This window comes from Microchirus variegatus, assembly GCF_963457635.1.
Source record: "Microchirus variegatus genome assembly, chromosome: 7".
NCBI classification, from domain to species: Eukaryota; Metazoa; Chordata; class Actinopteri; order Pleuronectiformes; family Soleidae; genus Microchirus; species Microchirus variegatus.
The window spans coordinates 29,022,722-29,036,241 of record NC_139808.1 but is presented as its reverse complement, the minus strand read 5'-3'; the positions used below and the strand labels follow the sequence as shown (position 1 = coordinate 29,036,241).

General features: G+C 42.0%; 1 protein-coding gene across 1 annotated transcript in view; it reads left to right on the top strand.

Annotated features, from left to right (window-relative positions):
* The window catches only part of fndc3ba (fibronectin type III domain containing 3Ba), a gene marked incomplete at both ends in the record, with an annotated part of 64,377 nt that overhangs the window by 39,533 nt on the left and 11,324 nt on the right, over positions 1-13,520 (top strand). The window contains 12 exons of the mRNA XM_083892069.1: positions 2,916-3,067; positions 3,163-3,222; positions 3,325-3,463; positions 4,673-4,726; positions 4,837-4,961; positions 5,395-5,569; positions 7,204-7,290; positions 8,689-8,824; positions 9,728-9,799; positions 11,684-11,802; positions 11,973-12,078; positions 13,166-13,338. Of these exons, the coding sequence (XP_083748195.1) occupies positions 2,916-3,067; positions 3,163-3,222; positions 3,325-3,463; positions 4,673-4,726; positions 4,837-4,961; positions 5,395-5,569; positions 7,204-7,290; positions 8,689-8,824; positions 9,728-9,799; positions 11,684-11,802; positions 11,973-12,078; positions 13,166-13,338 (1,398 nt within the window). The remainder of the gene's footprint in view (positions 1-2,915; positions 3,068-3,162; positions 3,223-3,324; positions 3,464-4,672; positions 4,727-4,836; positions 4,962-5,394; positions 5,570-7,203; positions 7,291-8,688; positions 8,825-9,727; positions 9,800-11,683; positions 11,803-11,972; positions 12,079-13,165; positions 13,339-13,520) is intronic.

Here is a 13,520-nt window from a genome sequence, read left to right as displayed (position 1 = left end):
TGCAGAGGCAGCGTAACAATGTTCACACACACACACACACACAGTGTTACCTTGTTGTTGCAGCGTCTGCTGCAGATGAGCGAGGAGCGACAGGAGGCTTTAGCAGGAGCCATATGAGCTCCTGCGTCACCTCCAAAAAAATATAAAATAAATAAAATAGCAGTAGCTACAAGCTGCTCTGTTAGACGTTAACGTTGCTTTCCCTCTTTCAAATGACGCTGAAATTAAAAGCTAATTCTCAGGAACAGGATATTAAACTTCCAGCCCACGAGTCATTATTTTGTATTAACGTCACCGTTATCTGTTTATGGAAGTACAGTTGATGATGATGATGATGATGATGATGATGTTGTTGTGTTAACTCCAAACCACAAACAAGCAGCACATGCTGTTAAAATCACTTCACATCAGTTTTGCACCCATGCTAATAAAAAGACAAGCTAACCACAGGCTGTTTATAAATTGAACGTAGCTTTTGAAAAGTGAAGCCCGGGATGTAGCGATCAGCCACTAGAGGGCGACTCCACTAGTTGCTGTGCCACGTGGTGCCGCGTCGTGATGCGACGTGTCCTTTTGTACCGTGCCATGTTGTGCCGTGCCGTGTTGTGTCGTGTCCTTCCGTGCCGCGTCGTGCAGTGCTGTGCCATGTTGTGCCGTGCCGAGTTGTGTCGTGCCGTGTTGTGTCGTGTCCTTCCATGCCGCGTCGTGCAGTGCTGTGCCATGTTGTGCCGTGCCGTGTTGTGTCGTGTCCTTCCATACCGTGCCATGTTGTGCCGCGTTGTACCGAGCCGTGTCGTGCAGGGCCGTGCTGTGCCATTGCGTGGCGCGCAGTGCTGTGCCATATTGTGCCGTGTCGTGTCCTTCCGTGCCGTGTCCTTCCGTGTCGTGTCGTGGCCTTCCGTGCCGTGTCGTGTCCTTCCGTGCTGTGTTGTGCTGTACCGTGTCGTTGTCCTTCCCTTCCGTGCCGTGCCGTGTCCTTCCGTGCTGCGTCGTGCAGTGCTGTGCCACGTAGTAGCGTGCCGTGTTGTGCCTGTGCCGTGTCTTGTCCTTCCTTGCCGTGCCGTGCCGCGTCGTGTCCTTCTGTACTGTGCCATGTTGTGCCGTGTTGTACCGAGCCGTGACGTGCAGGGCCGTGCCGTTGCGTGGCGCGCAGTGCCGTGCCATGTTGTGCCGTGTTGTACCGAGTCGTGTCCTGCCGTGCTGTGTTGTGCTGTACCGTGTCGTGTCATGTCCTTCCCTTCCACGCCGCGCCGAACTATGTTCCTGTTTAGTGGAAAAATGTAGAAGAAGATTCAGACTTTGTGTTTGTTCATATTCACCGCAGTCATTTATGAAAAATGTGCGACTGAGGCAGAGATGAATCAGCGGTGCAGTCACAGACGGTTGTTGTTGAACAGAGGACACAAGGACTCAGAGTGACATCAATCAGACCACACTCTTATGTTGAATAGCTCTTTATTCAGTGGCCTTTATGGGATGGTAACCTTAATGTTGGTAATAAACAGACTTCCTGTCAGAGTCAGTGGACAAGGTGACGGATCTTCATGCTGCGTTTCATCCTTCACTGTGTTTTAAACCTCTTCTTTTCTCTCCGTCTGTCTTTGTGTCCACAATAATGGACGCACACCGGACACAACTGGTGTCAAAAATGCGTTGTATTTCAAAGACGCAGATGTTCAATTAAATCGACACGGTGATTAAAACGATGAATAATGAAATGTCTCATCCTGTCAGTCTGTCTGCTGCTCTTCCTCACAAACACCGTCTGGGCACGGTTTTGTGGTTTGCTTTTGCCCTCGAGGCACATTTTCTCGCCGATTCAGTGGATGTGGAAACGTTGAAATTTGCAGAATTGCAGCAGACTGCAGCTAAATCACGCTAAATTGGCCGATGCCGCAGCTGAAAGCCCCGTAAACATGTGCTTACATGCAGGCGCAGACACTCAGACAGACATTTAAATAACTTTCTTTTTATTTATACAGAAACTTCCCATTTCCATATAACACAGGAAAGGATTGCTCTCTCTTCACAGAAAGGAATCCTTTCATATTTTACTTCATGACATGTATTTATACAAGAAAGAGACTCATAAGACAAGTGTTTAAGGATTGTTTTCTTTCTAACACGACGCTAACAGTTCAGCTCCTGTGGTGTTTCATACGATGTGTTTAAAATCTATAAACACCTTTGGGAACGTGACGTTCATATGTCGTAAGAAAATCGTGTCCCACTGTTCAGGCTGATAGTACTTTTACTAGGAGTAAAAAAGGACATAAATCTGTAAACGTCTGTCAATTCAATTTTATTTGTATAACGCCGAATCAAGAGCGGAGAAATCTCAGAACCAGATAATTTTTTTTTACAAAAGTTGCAACATTAAATTATTATTTTTTTTTTTATTTTATTTATTTTTTTACAAAAGTTGAAACATAACATTTTTGAAAAAAAAATTGACAAAAGTTGAAACATGAATTTTTTTGAATTTTTTTAAAAAAAGCTGAAACATTAAAAGAAAAAGAAAAATCTGAAACATTACATTTAAAAAAAAATTATCTTCTTTTTTAAAGTTGAAACATTAACATTTTGGGGGGGGGGGGGAATTTGACAAAAGTTGAAACATTAATTTTTTGGGGCAAAAATATTTTTGACAAAAGAAACATGACATTTTTGAATTTTTGTTAAACAAAAGTTAAAACAATTTCATTTTGGGGGAAAAAATCTTTTTTTTAAAGTTGAAACATGAAATTTTTGAAAAACAAAATTGACCAAAGTTGAAAGAGAGAAAGGAAAATATTGTATTACTCTGTCACACGCCTTAAACTTGATTAAACTTAAGCTTTTGCTTCAGAGGTCACATATAAACATGTGTATATTCATGTGTGTATTCATGTCTATATTCATGTGCACATTCACAGGTGTCCAGTGTACAGGCTCGGGCTGCTCGGCTCTCCTGGGCCCCCCCTGCAGGACTGGTGAACAGGCATACTAACGGCATGCCCGTGTCCTGCTCCTACGAGGTTTCCCTCTCAGACAAGGGACGAGAGGGAAAGTATCGCCTCATATTCAGGTAAAGGGATCTTAAAAGACCACTGTAGTCGCTGTCTACAAATAAAGCTCGTATACATCCGCTGAACACTTGTGACTCCTGTGTGTGTGTTTTAGTGGTGAAGAACTGGAGTACCATCTCAAAGACCTAAGGCCGGCAACAGACTACCACGTACGGTAAGGACCTTCAGGATTGTACACCTGTCTGTACACTGTCTGCTCTCGCTGTAATGTCATTTTTAATCCGTGTGTGTGTGTGTGTGTGTGTTATTTCCTCAGGGTCTCAGCCGTGTACAACTCGGTGCGAGGCTCGTGTTCAGACGCCGGCTCGTTCACCACACACTGCAGCGTTCCCGACGTCCCGCTAGCCCCCAAACTCTCCCACCGCACCAAGAGCACGCTCACCTTACAGTGGAAGGTATGGGTGGCCTACGCTTTAAATTATGTAGCCTTCTGTTAGCATTAAACTCAAAAACGGTTAGTTTGTCCATTATGGGCTACTGTACAAACATTGCGTTAAATGCTAACTTTTTGTCTATAACCAAACTTGGTACACACGTTGCTCTTGTGATTCTTAACAAATTTCTAATTTACTACCATTAACTCCGCCCACCCAGAAGTCAGCCATTTTGAAAAACGCAAAAAAAATGCATTTGAACAAACTCGTCCTAGCATGTTTAAGCTAGCCGCACCAAACTCGGTCCATATGTTCTAGACAACATTTATCAGTGGAGAACTCATGTAGCCTTCAGTTAGCATTAAACTCAAAAATGGTTAGTTTGTCCGTTATGGGCTACTGTACAAACATGCCTAAATTGCGTTAAATGTATTTTTTTTCTATCGTGTCTAAGTCGCACATAGTTGTTTCTGATTTTAACCAAATTTGTTAAACTTGTTGCTGTGGTGCTGCCAAACAATTTTCTAATGTACTTCCATTAGCTCCGCCCACCCAGAAGTTGGCCATTTTGGAAAAACAATTTGAACAATTTCAAACTTGTCCTAGCATGTTTAAGCTAACCGCGCCAAACTCGGTCCATATGTTCGAGACAAGTTAGTGATTAAAAGTTGACAAAGGATTTTCTCTACGTCAGAAGGCGTAGCCTCAGCGCTCTGACAAAGTTGACGTTAGCTTGTCCATCTTGTCTACATTAATGTTGATGTTTTTGCAAAATAGAGCAACTTTTATCACTGGAGAATTCATGTAGCCTTAAGTTAGCATTAAACTCAAAAATGATTAGCTTGTCCATTACGGGCTACTGTACAAACACGCCAAAATTGCGTTAATGCTAATTTTTGTGTCTCAGACGCACAGAGATGTTCCGATTTTAACCAAACTTGGTAAACTTGTTGCTCCCGTGATGCCAAACAAGTTTCTAATCTACTTCCATTAGCTCCGCCCACCCAGAAGTCGGCCATTTTGGAAAAACTATGAATTTAAATAAACTTGTCCTAGCACGTTTAGGCTAGCCAACATAAAAAGGTGTGGCCTCGTTGTTGACGTTAGCTTGTACGCAGCTAATATTGAGCGTCTTTTTAGCTAGTTTTGGTTTCTCGTCTGGATGATACCACAGCAGGTATTTTGTCTTTTATCCTCGGCTAACCTCTTTGTCTCTGTGGTCGTTCACAGCCTCCCGGCGACAACGGATCCAAAATCACAAACTACCTGCTTGAGTGGGATGAGGTAAGTGTCGCTCTATCGAAATGCTTTTCCCCCCCGTTCTTATTTGTTTTTCTATCATCTCTTACTCTAATCTCTAATTTAATCTCGTCTCGTGTCCTTCTCGTGTGCAGGGAAAGAAGAACAGCGTCTTCAGAGATTGTTACTTTGGGAGCCAGAGACACTGTAAGCTAACGCGACTGTTTCCCGCCTGCGGCTACACGTTCAGAGTGGCAGCGCACAACGACATCGGCACAAGGTACGCTATCGTCTTTACACACACACACACACACACATAATCCCATCCTCTGTCCATTATTATTCTTATTATTATTGAAAAACACTCACCTGTTGGATGTTCAGCTCTATTTTCTTTTCGTTACCATGGATACTAATGTCACCTCACGACATAGCATCACTCTCCTCCCTTTGAAATTGGAGGTGGTGATAGAGGAAATCAGGAGTTACACACAGTTACACACACTGTGTTATTACATCTCACAAACGTGACGTGAACACAGTAGCGTTATACATTAATCCCCGTTATCCTTACCACGCGCTCTGGGAGCTCCGCGGTCCCTTAATACGTTTGAAAATAAACAACCACGTCGGTGTTATTTTCTGAATTTCTTTCTGCATTTTGAATGAAACTAAATAAAAAATGTGTGTATGTGTGTTTTTTTTTTGTGCAGTGGCTTCAGCACAGAGGTGGTGTTTTACACCATGGGGACTCTGCCCTCTCTGCCCCTGGCACCACGGCTGGTCAGGGCCGGGGTTTCCTGGGTGACCTTAGAGTGGGGGCGACCTGAAGGCAGCCCCAGTGAGGAGCAGATCAAATACACTCTGGAGATCCAGGAGGACAACAGCGTTAGTGACACACACACACACACACACACACACACACACACACACACACACACACACACACACACACACACACACACACTCACACACACACACTCTTGTACTTGCTGTATACTGAGGACTGGGTTGCTGACAAAGTGAGGACCAGCATTTCCACTTTATAAATCAACACAATTACAAATATCTACTTCATGAATGACATATTCAAAGAACTACTGGGTGCAGTACCATAAAATGTCTGCAGGTGGAGCCCCAGAGTAAAAAGAGCTGGAAAACTTATTGATTTTTTTTTTTGGGTTTAAAATTTGACAAAAACGTCCTACTATACTATGTCGTCCAAAATTTGAAAAAATCTTTGACACAAAGTTTTGGTTCAAAAAATTCATTCATTCAAGTCATACTATACTATGTCATCCAAAAATTTTTTTAACAAAATGAGTATAGCATGTTATAGCAACCTAAGGAAGTAAATTTATTGAAAACAAAGTGAGAACTGGCCAAAATGACCTCACTTTGTTGGTTAAAAACCCTCACTGGTCCTCAGTATACCGCAAGTACAAGAACACACACACACACACACAAACACACACACGTGTTAACACATAATAATGTAATCTTAATTCTAATGCGAGTTCCAGTTTAGTAATCGCAATGGTATGGAGGATGATTAGTGCCACACTACTTTAATCTCAGAATTCTGACTTTTTTCCTCAGAATTCTGAATTTAATCCCATTTAAATTCTGACTTTAATCTCACTTAATCTGATTTATTCTTAATCAGAATTAAAGTGAGATTAAAGTTGGACTTTTCTCAGAATTCTCACTGTAATCTCATTTATATTCTGACATTAGTCTCACAATTCGGACTTTAATCTCACTTCATCCGACTTTAATCTCAGAATTCTGAGAAAAAATAGTCACCATTCTGAGATTAAAGTGGGATTAAAGTCAGACTTTTTTCTCAGAATTATGACTTGATTCTCACAATTTAAATCGATTAAAGTCAGACTTTTTTAGACGAAGATGACTTTTTTCTCAGAAAGAGATTAAAGTCAGAATTCCGAGTGGAAAAAAAGTCAGATTAAAATCAGATTGTTTTTCAGAATTCTGGCTTTTTTTTCCTCATAATTCTGAGGAAAAAAAGTCAGAATTCTGAGATTAAAGTCAGATTAAGTGAAAATAAAGTCAGAATTCCGAAATTAATGTCAGAATTAAAGTCAGAATTCATGCTGCTTTTTTTTTTTAAACATGTGGCCCTAATACCTCATACTATCACTTGACGGTATTCCATAATATTGTCATTGCACTCTACTGTAATCTAGTGTTGTGATCACAGAGCTTGTTTACCATCACACTCTAAAAAACGCACTCATTGATTTTTTAATCATCGTCATCATCAGAGTAATCGTGAAAGCTTTATTTGTTTTATTACGTCTTGGAGCTCAGCGCTGTCACTCGCTCTAATCCCACAGGAGGAGAATAATGGACTTTAATGATGCACAAAACTTATGACAGAAAAACATTTCACAATTGACCACATGATGATGCACTCACTGGTAAAAACCAAATCAGTGTTTATTTAATCCAGATTAACTGACAGTGTTTCCTCTCTCTCTCTCACACACACACACACACAGGGAGCAGACTTTCATCCAAAGTACACTGGAGAAAACTTGACCTGTACTGTACAAGGCCTGAAGAGGAGCACGCAGTATAAATTCAGGGTAAGTCTTCTACTTCCTGTTGGTTTTTGACAGTATACAACTTTAATACAACAGTAACCATGGTGACAGGTGCATGATGGGAGGGTTAGTGTTGTCAGTGTTCAGCACCAGCAGCAGATCCCTGGTTCTACTCATGTTCTCGCTCTAAAATAACTATCACTATTATTATTATACACTTTCATACGCCTTAAAAAAGCCAGTAATGTCAGAATTAAGACTTAATCTGCTGTAGTTTGGAGGAGAATCATAATGGCGTCCTCCTTTCTTCTAAAAATGTTCTCGCTTCATCACTTTCTGAGTCTGCGAGGTGTTTCCAAGGAGACCGACTCTGTCCAGGTGCCTCTTTTCTTCTTCTTCTTCTTCTTCTTCTTCTTCTTCTTCTCGTCTATCGTCGAACCAGGAGAGTGAGGCTGTGTTTTACCTTTGCAGAGAAGAGAATTAAATTGGCCACAGTTTTAAAGAGGCGGGCAATTCAGCGGCCGTTTACAGAGCAGATAATCCCGCCTGGGCTCTTCTGAAAGGCTCCTCGTAATGAGAGGACATTTGTGAAACAAAATGTACGGATGTACTGACACACACAAGCCTAACGACTGAAGCACGTTGGAAAAGAAAGGAAATAGATGGAATCAATGGAGGTGGAAGAGCCACAGGTGGAGGAGGAGGAGAGATTAATTCAGAATTCTGACTTTAATCTCACTTAATATCACTTTAATCTCACTTAATATCACTTTAACCTCAGAATTCTGAGAAAAAAAGTCAGAATTAAAGTGAGAATAAAGTCAGACTTTTTTTCTCAGAATTCTGACTGTAATCTCACTTATATTCTGACTTTAATCTCAGATTTCTGACTTTAATCTCACTTAATCTGACTTTAATCTAGTTTACTCTGACTTTAATCTCACTTAATATGATTTTAAATCTCACTTAATATGATTTTAATCTCACTTAATCTGAGTTTAATCTCAGAATTCTGACTTTTTTCCCTCACCATTCTGAGATGAAAGTCATGCTTTTTTTCTCAGAATTCTGACTGTAATCTCACTTATATTCTGACATTAATCTCAGAATTCTGAATTTAATCTAACCTTATCTGACTTCAATCTCAGAATTCTATTTTTCCTCAGAATAAAAAAAAAGATTAAAGTCAGAATTAAAGTGAGATTGAAGTCAGAATTAAAGTGAGTTTTAAAGACTTCAGACTTTTTCTCAGAATTCTGACTTTAATCTCAGACTTCATGTTGCTGTTTTTTTAGAGCGAGATAGTAATGGCTCCATTAGGCAGGATAATTAAATTGCTCCAGAAGACATTTCTAGGTTTTTTTAGTCTCTTACGGTGCATCGTTACTCATTTCTGTTTTGTTTTCCTTCATTTTAACTCCGTCCACTTCCTCTGTGCAGCTCATAGCGTCAAACATGGAGGGGAAGAGCAGTCCCAGTGAAGTGTTGGTCTGCACCACCAATCCTGACAAACCAGGACCTCCATCCACGCCCTGTGTCACTGCAGCCACACCCTACGGATTCACTGTCACATGGGGTAAAACTGAGACACCGTACACACTTTTCTGTCGTCTGGACTGTTTTGTTTTGGCTTAATTTAACCATAAAAGAGTCAGAAAACGTCCTGTAACTAAGTGCTTTTGACCATTTTTCAAGAAGAACTGGTAAAATTACAATTTACTGCACGTTAAAATAATGTATTGACAACTTTAAACGCTGTAGTTGTACACAAGCACCAGATTTTACGTGTTAAATTTGAAATTTGAACAGTATAAAACATTTTTATTTCAAAAATTAAAAAAATAAAAATAAACGTTTTTTTTGGTGCTTATTTTAACCATTAAAGAGCTAGAAAACTTTGTCTCAATGTGCAAAAACAGGCCCAAAACATGGCAAATGTGCACAACTTCCTGCTTCCTGCAACAGCGCGAGGGAAAATTACCGTAATAACCACACGTTGGCTTTGACGTGCAACTCTTTTAACATCTAATCCTCAAAATGTCCATCGTCTGGACTTATTTTTTGCTTATTTTAACCATAAAAGAGTCATAAAATGTCCTGTAACTAAGTGCTTTTCACCATTTTTCCAGAATAACTTTGTACGTCTGGCAGTTTTTAGCAATTTACTGCACATTAAAATAGTGTATTAACAATTTAAAATACTATAGTTGTATACAAACGCCACATTTTATGTGTTAAATTTGACTTTTGAACAGTATAAAGTGAGTTTTTGTCTCAATGTGCCAAAAATGGAAATAAATACAAGCGTTTTTTCCAACTCTCTCCTCTCTGGTGCCGTGAAATTGCGCTAATGCTAACGTGCGCTCGCGCGAAAGCGTCGCTCGGCATTAAAGGGTTAAAGTCGGTGGAGGTTGTGTTGTTTTCTTAATCTATATAGATGATATTAAATGTGATGTTAATCCACGTTTATGTCCCTCAGATCCTCCACAGGACAACGGCGGCTCAGAGACGCTCACGTACCTGTTGGAGATCTCAGAGGGCTGCGCTGAAGGTACAGCTTCTGCTCTGGATTCTCTCTCCCTCGTTATTATTCTCTCACTTATCGTCTTTCCCTCCTCTCACTCACTCCATTAAGAAGAATCACATCCTTATTAAATCACTCCAGTGTTGCTTGTGTTTCCTCAGACCCACGCTCTATGGTTTGTTGTGTTGTGTATTTTATATTATAATGTCTTTAGCTCTTAGCTTAGCTTAGCTCTTTCAGTGGCTCGCGGTCCCTCAGTGTTTTGCGTTAAAAGAACATTTTTTAAAGTGAGGACATTTCAGATCCAAAAGGTAAAATCTCATCATCTTCATTCGTGTGCTGTGATGTTTTTGCACAAACAAACCACTCTTCTGGCGGCCATTTTTATTATGATGGAGTGTCAGGAGGAGGTATAAACAAACACGAGGCAGCACTTTTAGTCAAACGTGATTAGCCTCCTCGCTATCATCAGTGTGTGTGTGTGTGTGTGTGTGTGTGTGTGTGTGTGTGTGTGTTGCTGCTGTAGCCTTTTACCTCCTCTACACTCCTCAGTTCTGCTGGTGGGTGCAGTGTTAACCTGCACACTGTGACCCTGACTCATCTCTTTATGGATTCTGTGATTTTTTAATTCTCTCTGTGTGTCTGTGTGTGTGTGTGTGTGTGTGTGTGTGTGTGTGTCGCTCTGAAACACTTTACTCAGAGGCTTCATCCACATCACTGCAGTTTTGTTTAAAAAGAAAGCAACTGCAGTCGTATCCTGAATTTTTATGTACTTTTACTTTAGTATGTTGTAACTTACTGTTCTTTGCTGTGAGGACAGGTGAATGATGAGGACAGACAGGTAAGCAATGAGGACAGTTGAACGTCAAGGACAGGTGAATGACGAAGACAGACTGGTGAGCGATTAGGAAGGACATGTGAATGATGAGAACAGGGGAAAGACGAGGACAGGTTAATGATGAGGACAGGGGAAAGACAAGGACAGGTTAATGATGAGGACAGGGGAAAGACGAGGAAAGGTTAATGATGAGGACAGGGGAAAGACAAGGACAGGTTAATGATGAGGACAGGTTAATGATGAGGACAGGGGAAAGACGAGGAAAGGTTAATGATGAGGACAGGGGAAAGACAAGGACAGGTTAATGATGAGGACAGGGGAAAGACGAGGACAGGTTAATGATGAGGACAGGGGAAAGACGAGGACAGGTTAATGATGAGGACAGACTGGAACGAAGAGGACATGTGAACTATGAGGAGAGGTGAATGAGGACAAGTGAACGTAGAGGACAGGTGAATGAGGACAAGTGAACGTGGAGGACAGACTGGTGAGCGATTAGGAAGGAGATGTGAATGATGAGAACAGGGGAACGACGAGAACAGGTTAATGATGAGGACAGACTGGAACGAAGAGGACAGGTGAACGACAAGGACAGGTGAACGTTGAGGACAGGTGAACGTTGAGGACAAATGAACGTTGAGGACAGCTGAACGTTGAGGACAAGCGAACGTTGAGGACAAGCGAACGTTGAGGACAGCTGAATGTTGAAGAGGACAAGTGGATGACGAGGAAAAGTGAAGTTTGAGGACAGGTTAACTCTGAGGACAGGTGAACGTTGAGGTCAGGTGAATGATGAGGACAAGTGATTTGTGATGACAGGTGAATTGGCCATAATTAAGGTCCCTGAGTGAGTGACATTTGTGACCTTTGACCCATGTTTGACTGAGTTTCCATATTTTATTTTGTCGTCACTTTAATCTGTAAAGTTTTTGCCTTTAACTAAAAAACAACTCATGCGAGACACGAGAAAGAACCCTGACCTTGTTGTTAAAGTCACATTTACTCTGAGTACATGTTGTAATGACCTGCTGATATGTGTATATATATATATATATGTATATGTGTGTGTGCAGCGAGTCAGTGGGAGGTGGCGTACAGCGGTGCAGCCACAGAATGCATGTGTGAGCGCCTGATACCTGGGACCTTCTACCGCCTACGGGTGTGCAGCATCACCACAGGGGGGCACAGCTCGGTGAGGACACACACACACACACACAGGAGTGTTTAGCTAAGAAGTGAATTAGCGCTAACGCATTAGCGTCTGCTGCTTAAACACACTTGAGTCTTAAAAGACATTTTTTTCACCTGTCGTTAATGAAAAGACTCCATATTTACTGTTGTCGTCTCTTCTGTCTCCCAAAGTGCACTGTAAGTGTTCCTGTTCGTACGTCAAGCGTGCCGCCAGGGCCCTGCCAGCCGCCGAGGATTGTGGGTAAAGCCAAACACAAGGAAGTACAGTTAGAATGGGGTGAGTGCAGACATTTTTTTAATTTTTTTTTCGTATTTTAACACAGTTCAACCCGAGCACCCTCTGGCAGTTTAATACGTTTCCTGGCGAGCTCTCATGTGACATCAGTCAAAGCCATTTCTGCCTAATTGAGCCTTAATTTAGTCCATTAACTGCCCTTACCTCGCCTCATATCTGCCTTAACTGCCCTAATTCCGCACCATTATTGCAGATTAGCTCTGTTATTTGCTGGCAGGCAGAAGTTCCTGCTCTAATGCAGCAAGTCCACAGAAATAATCAGTTCACATTCAGACAGCGCTGCTGCAATTACTGTCCTCCAAGGTCAGAATAAAACTAGAGGAGGACAGGTGAACGAGGACAGGTTATCGAGGACAGGTGAGGACAGGTGAACAAGGACAGGTTATCGAAGACAGGTGAATGAAGACAGCTGAGGACAGGTGAATGAGGACAGGTGAGGACAGTTGAATGACGAGGACAGGTGGATGATTAGGACAGGTAAATGATGACAGTTGAATGTCGAAAGGTGAATGACGACAGGTGAACGTGGACAGGTGAATGACGAGGACAGGTGAATAATGAGGACAAGTGAATGGAGACGGATGAATGTGAGGACAGGTGAAGAATGAGGACAAGTGAATGGAGACGGATGAATGTGAGGACAGGTGAATGAAGACAGGTGAATAATGAAGACAGGTGAATGATTAGGACAGATAAATATGAGGACAGGTTAATGAGAACGGTTGAATAATGAGGACAGATGAATGATTAGGACAGGTGAATGACGACAGTTGAACGAGGACAGGATGATGACAGGTGAATGATGAGGACAGGTGAATGAAGACAGATGAATATGAGAACAGGTGAATATGAGGACAGGTGAAAGACGAGGACAGGTGAAAGACGAGGACAGGTGAATGATGAGGTGAATTGGCGTTCATTAAGGTCCCTGAGCAAGAAAGTCAAAGTATTTGTGACCTTTGACCCACGTGTGACTGACACATGATGTGTTTACATGTCTTATTTTGTCAACACTTTAATGTGTCAATAAAGTTTTGAACTCACTTTGAACTCCTCTGCGTTCTCTCAGACTCGCCCGTCTCTGAGGGAGAGTCCGAGGAGTGTGCGTTCAGTCTGGAGATGAGCGAGGGCGACGCCGCGCCCTCAGAGGTCTACCACGGGAAGGAGTTGCAATGCACTGTGGGTAGTCTGCTGCCCGGTGCCACGTACAGCTTCCGACTGCGGGCGGCCAACGAGGCCGGGGTGAGAAACCTGATCTCTTACTTTGATTTAACCTTTAGTAGATGCTATGTGAATTTTTAGGTTTTCAAATAACACACACGGCGCCGAGCGTAAGACGACGCCCCCTTTTCTTATATACGGTCCGTGGTCGTGTCGGGCACGAACGCCCTTGGATAAAGCAATTAGTGTCCCAGACAGACGCT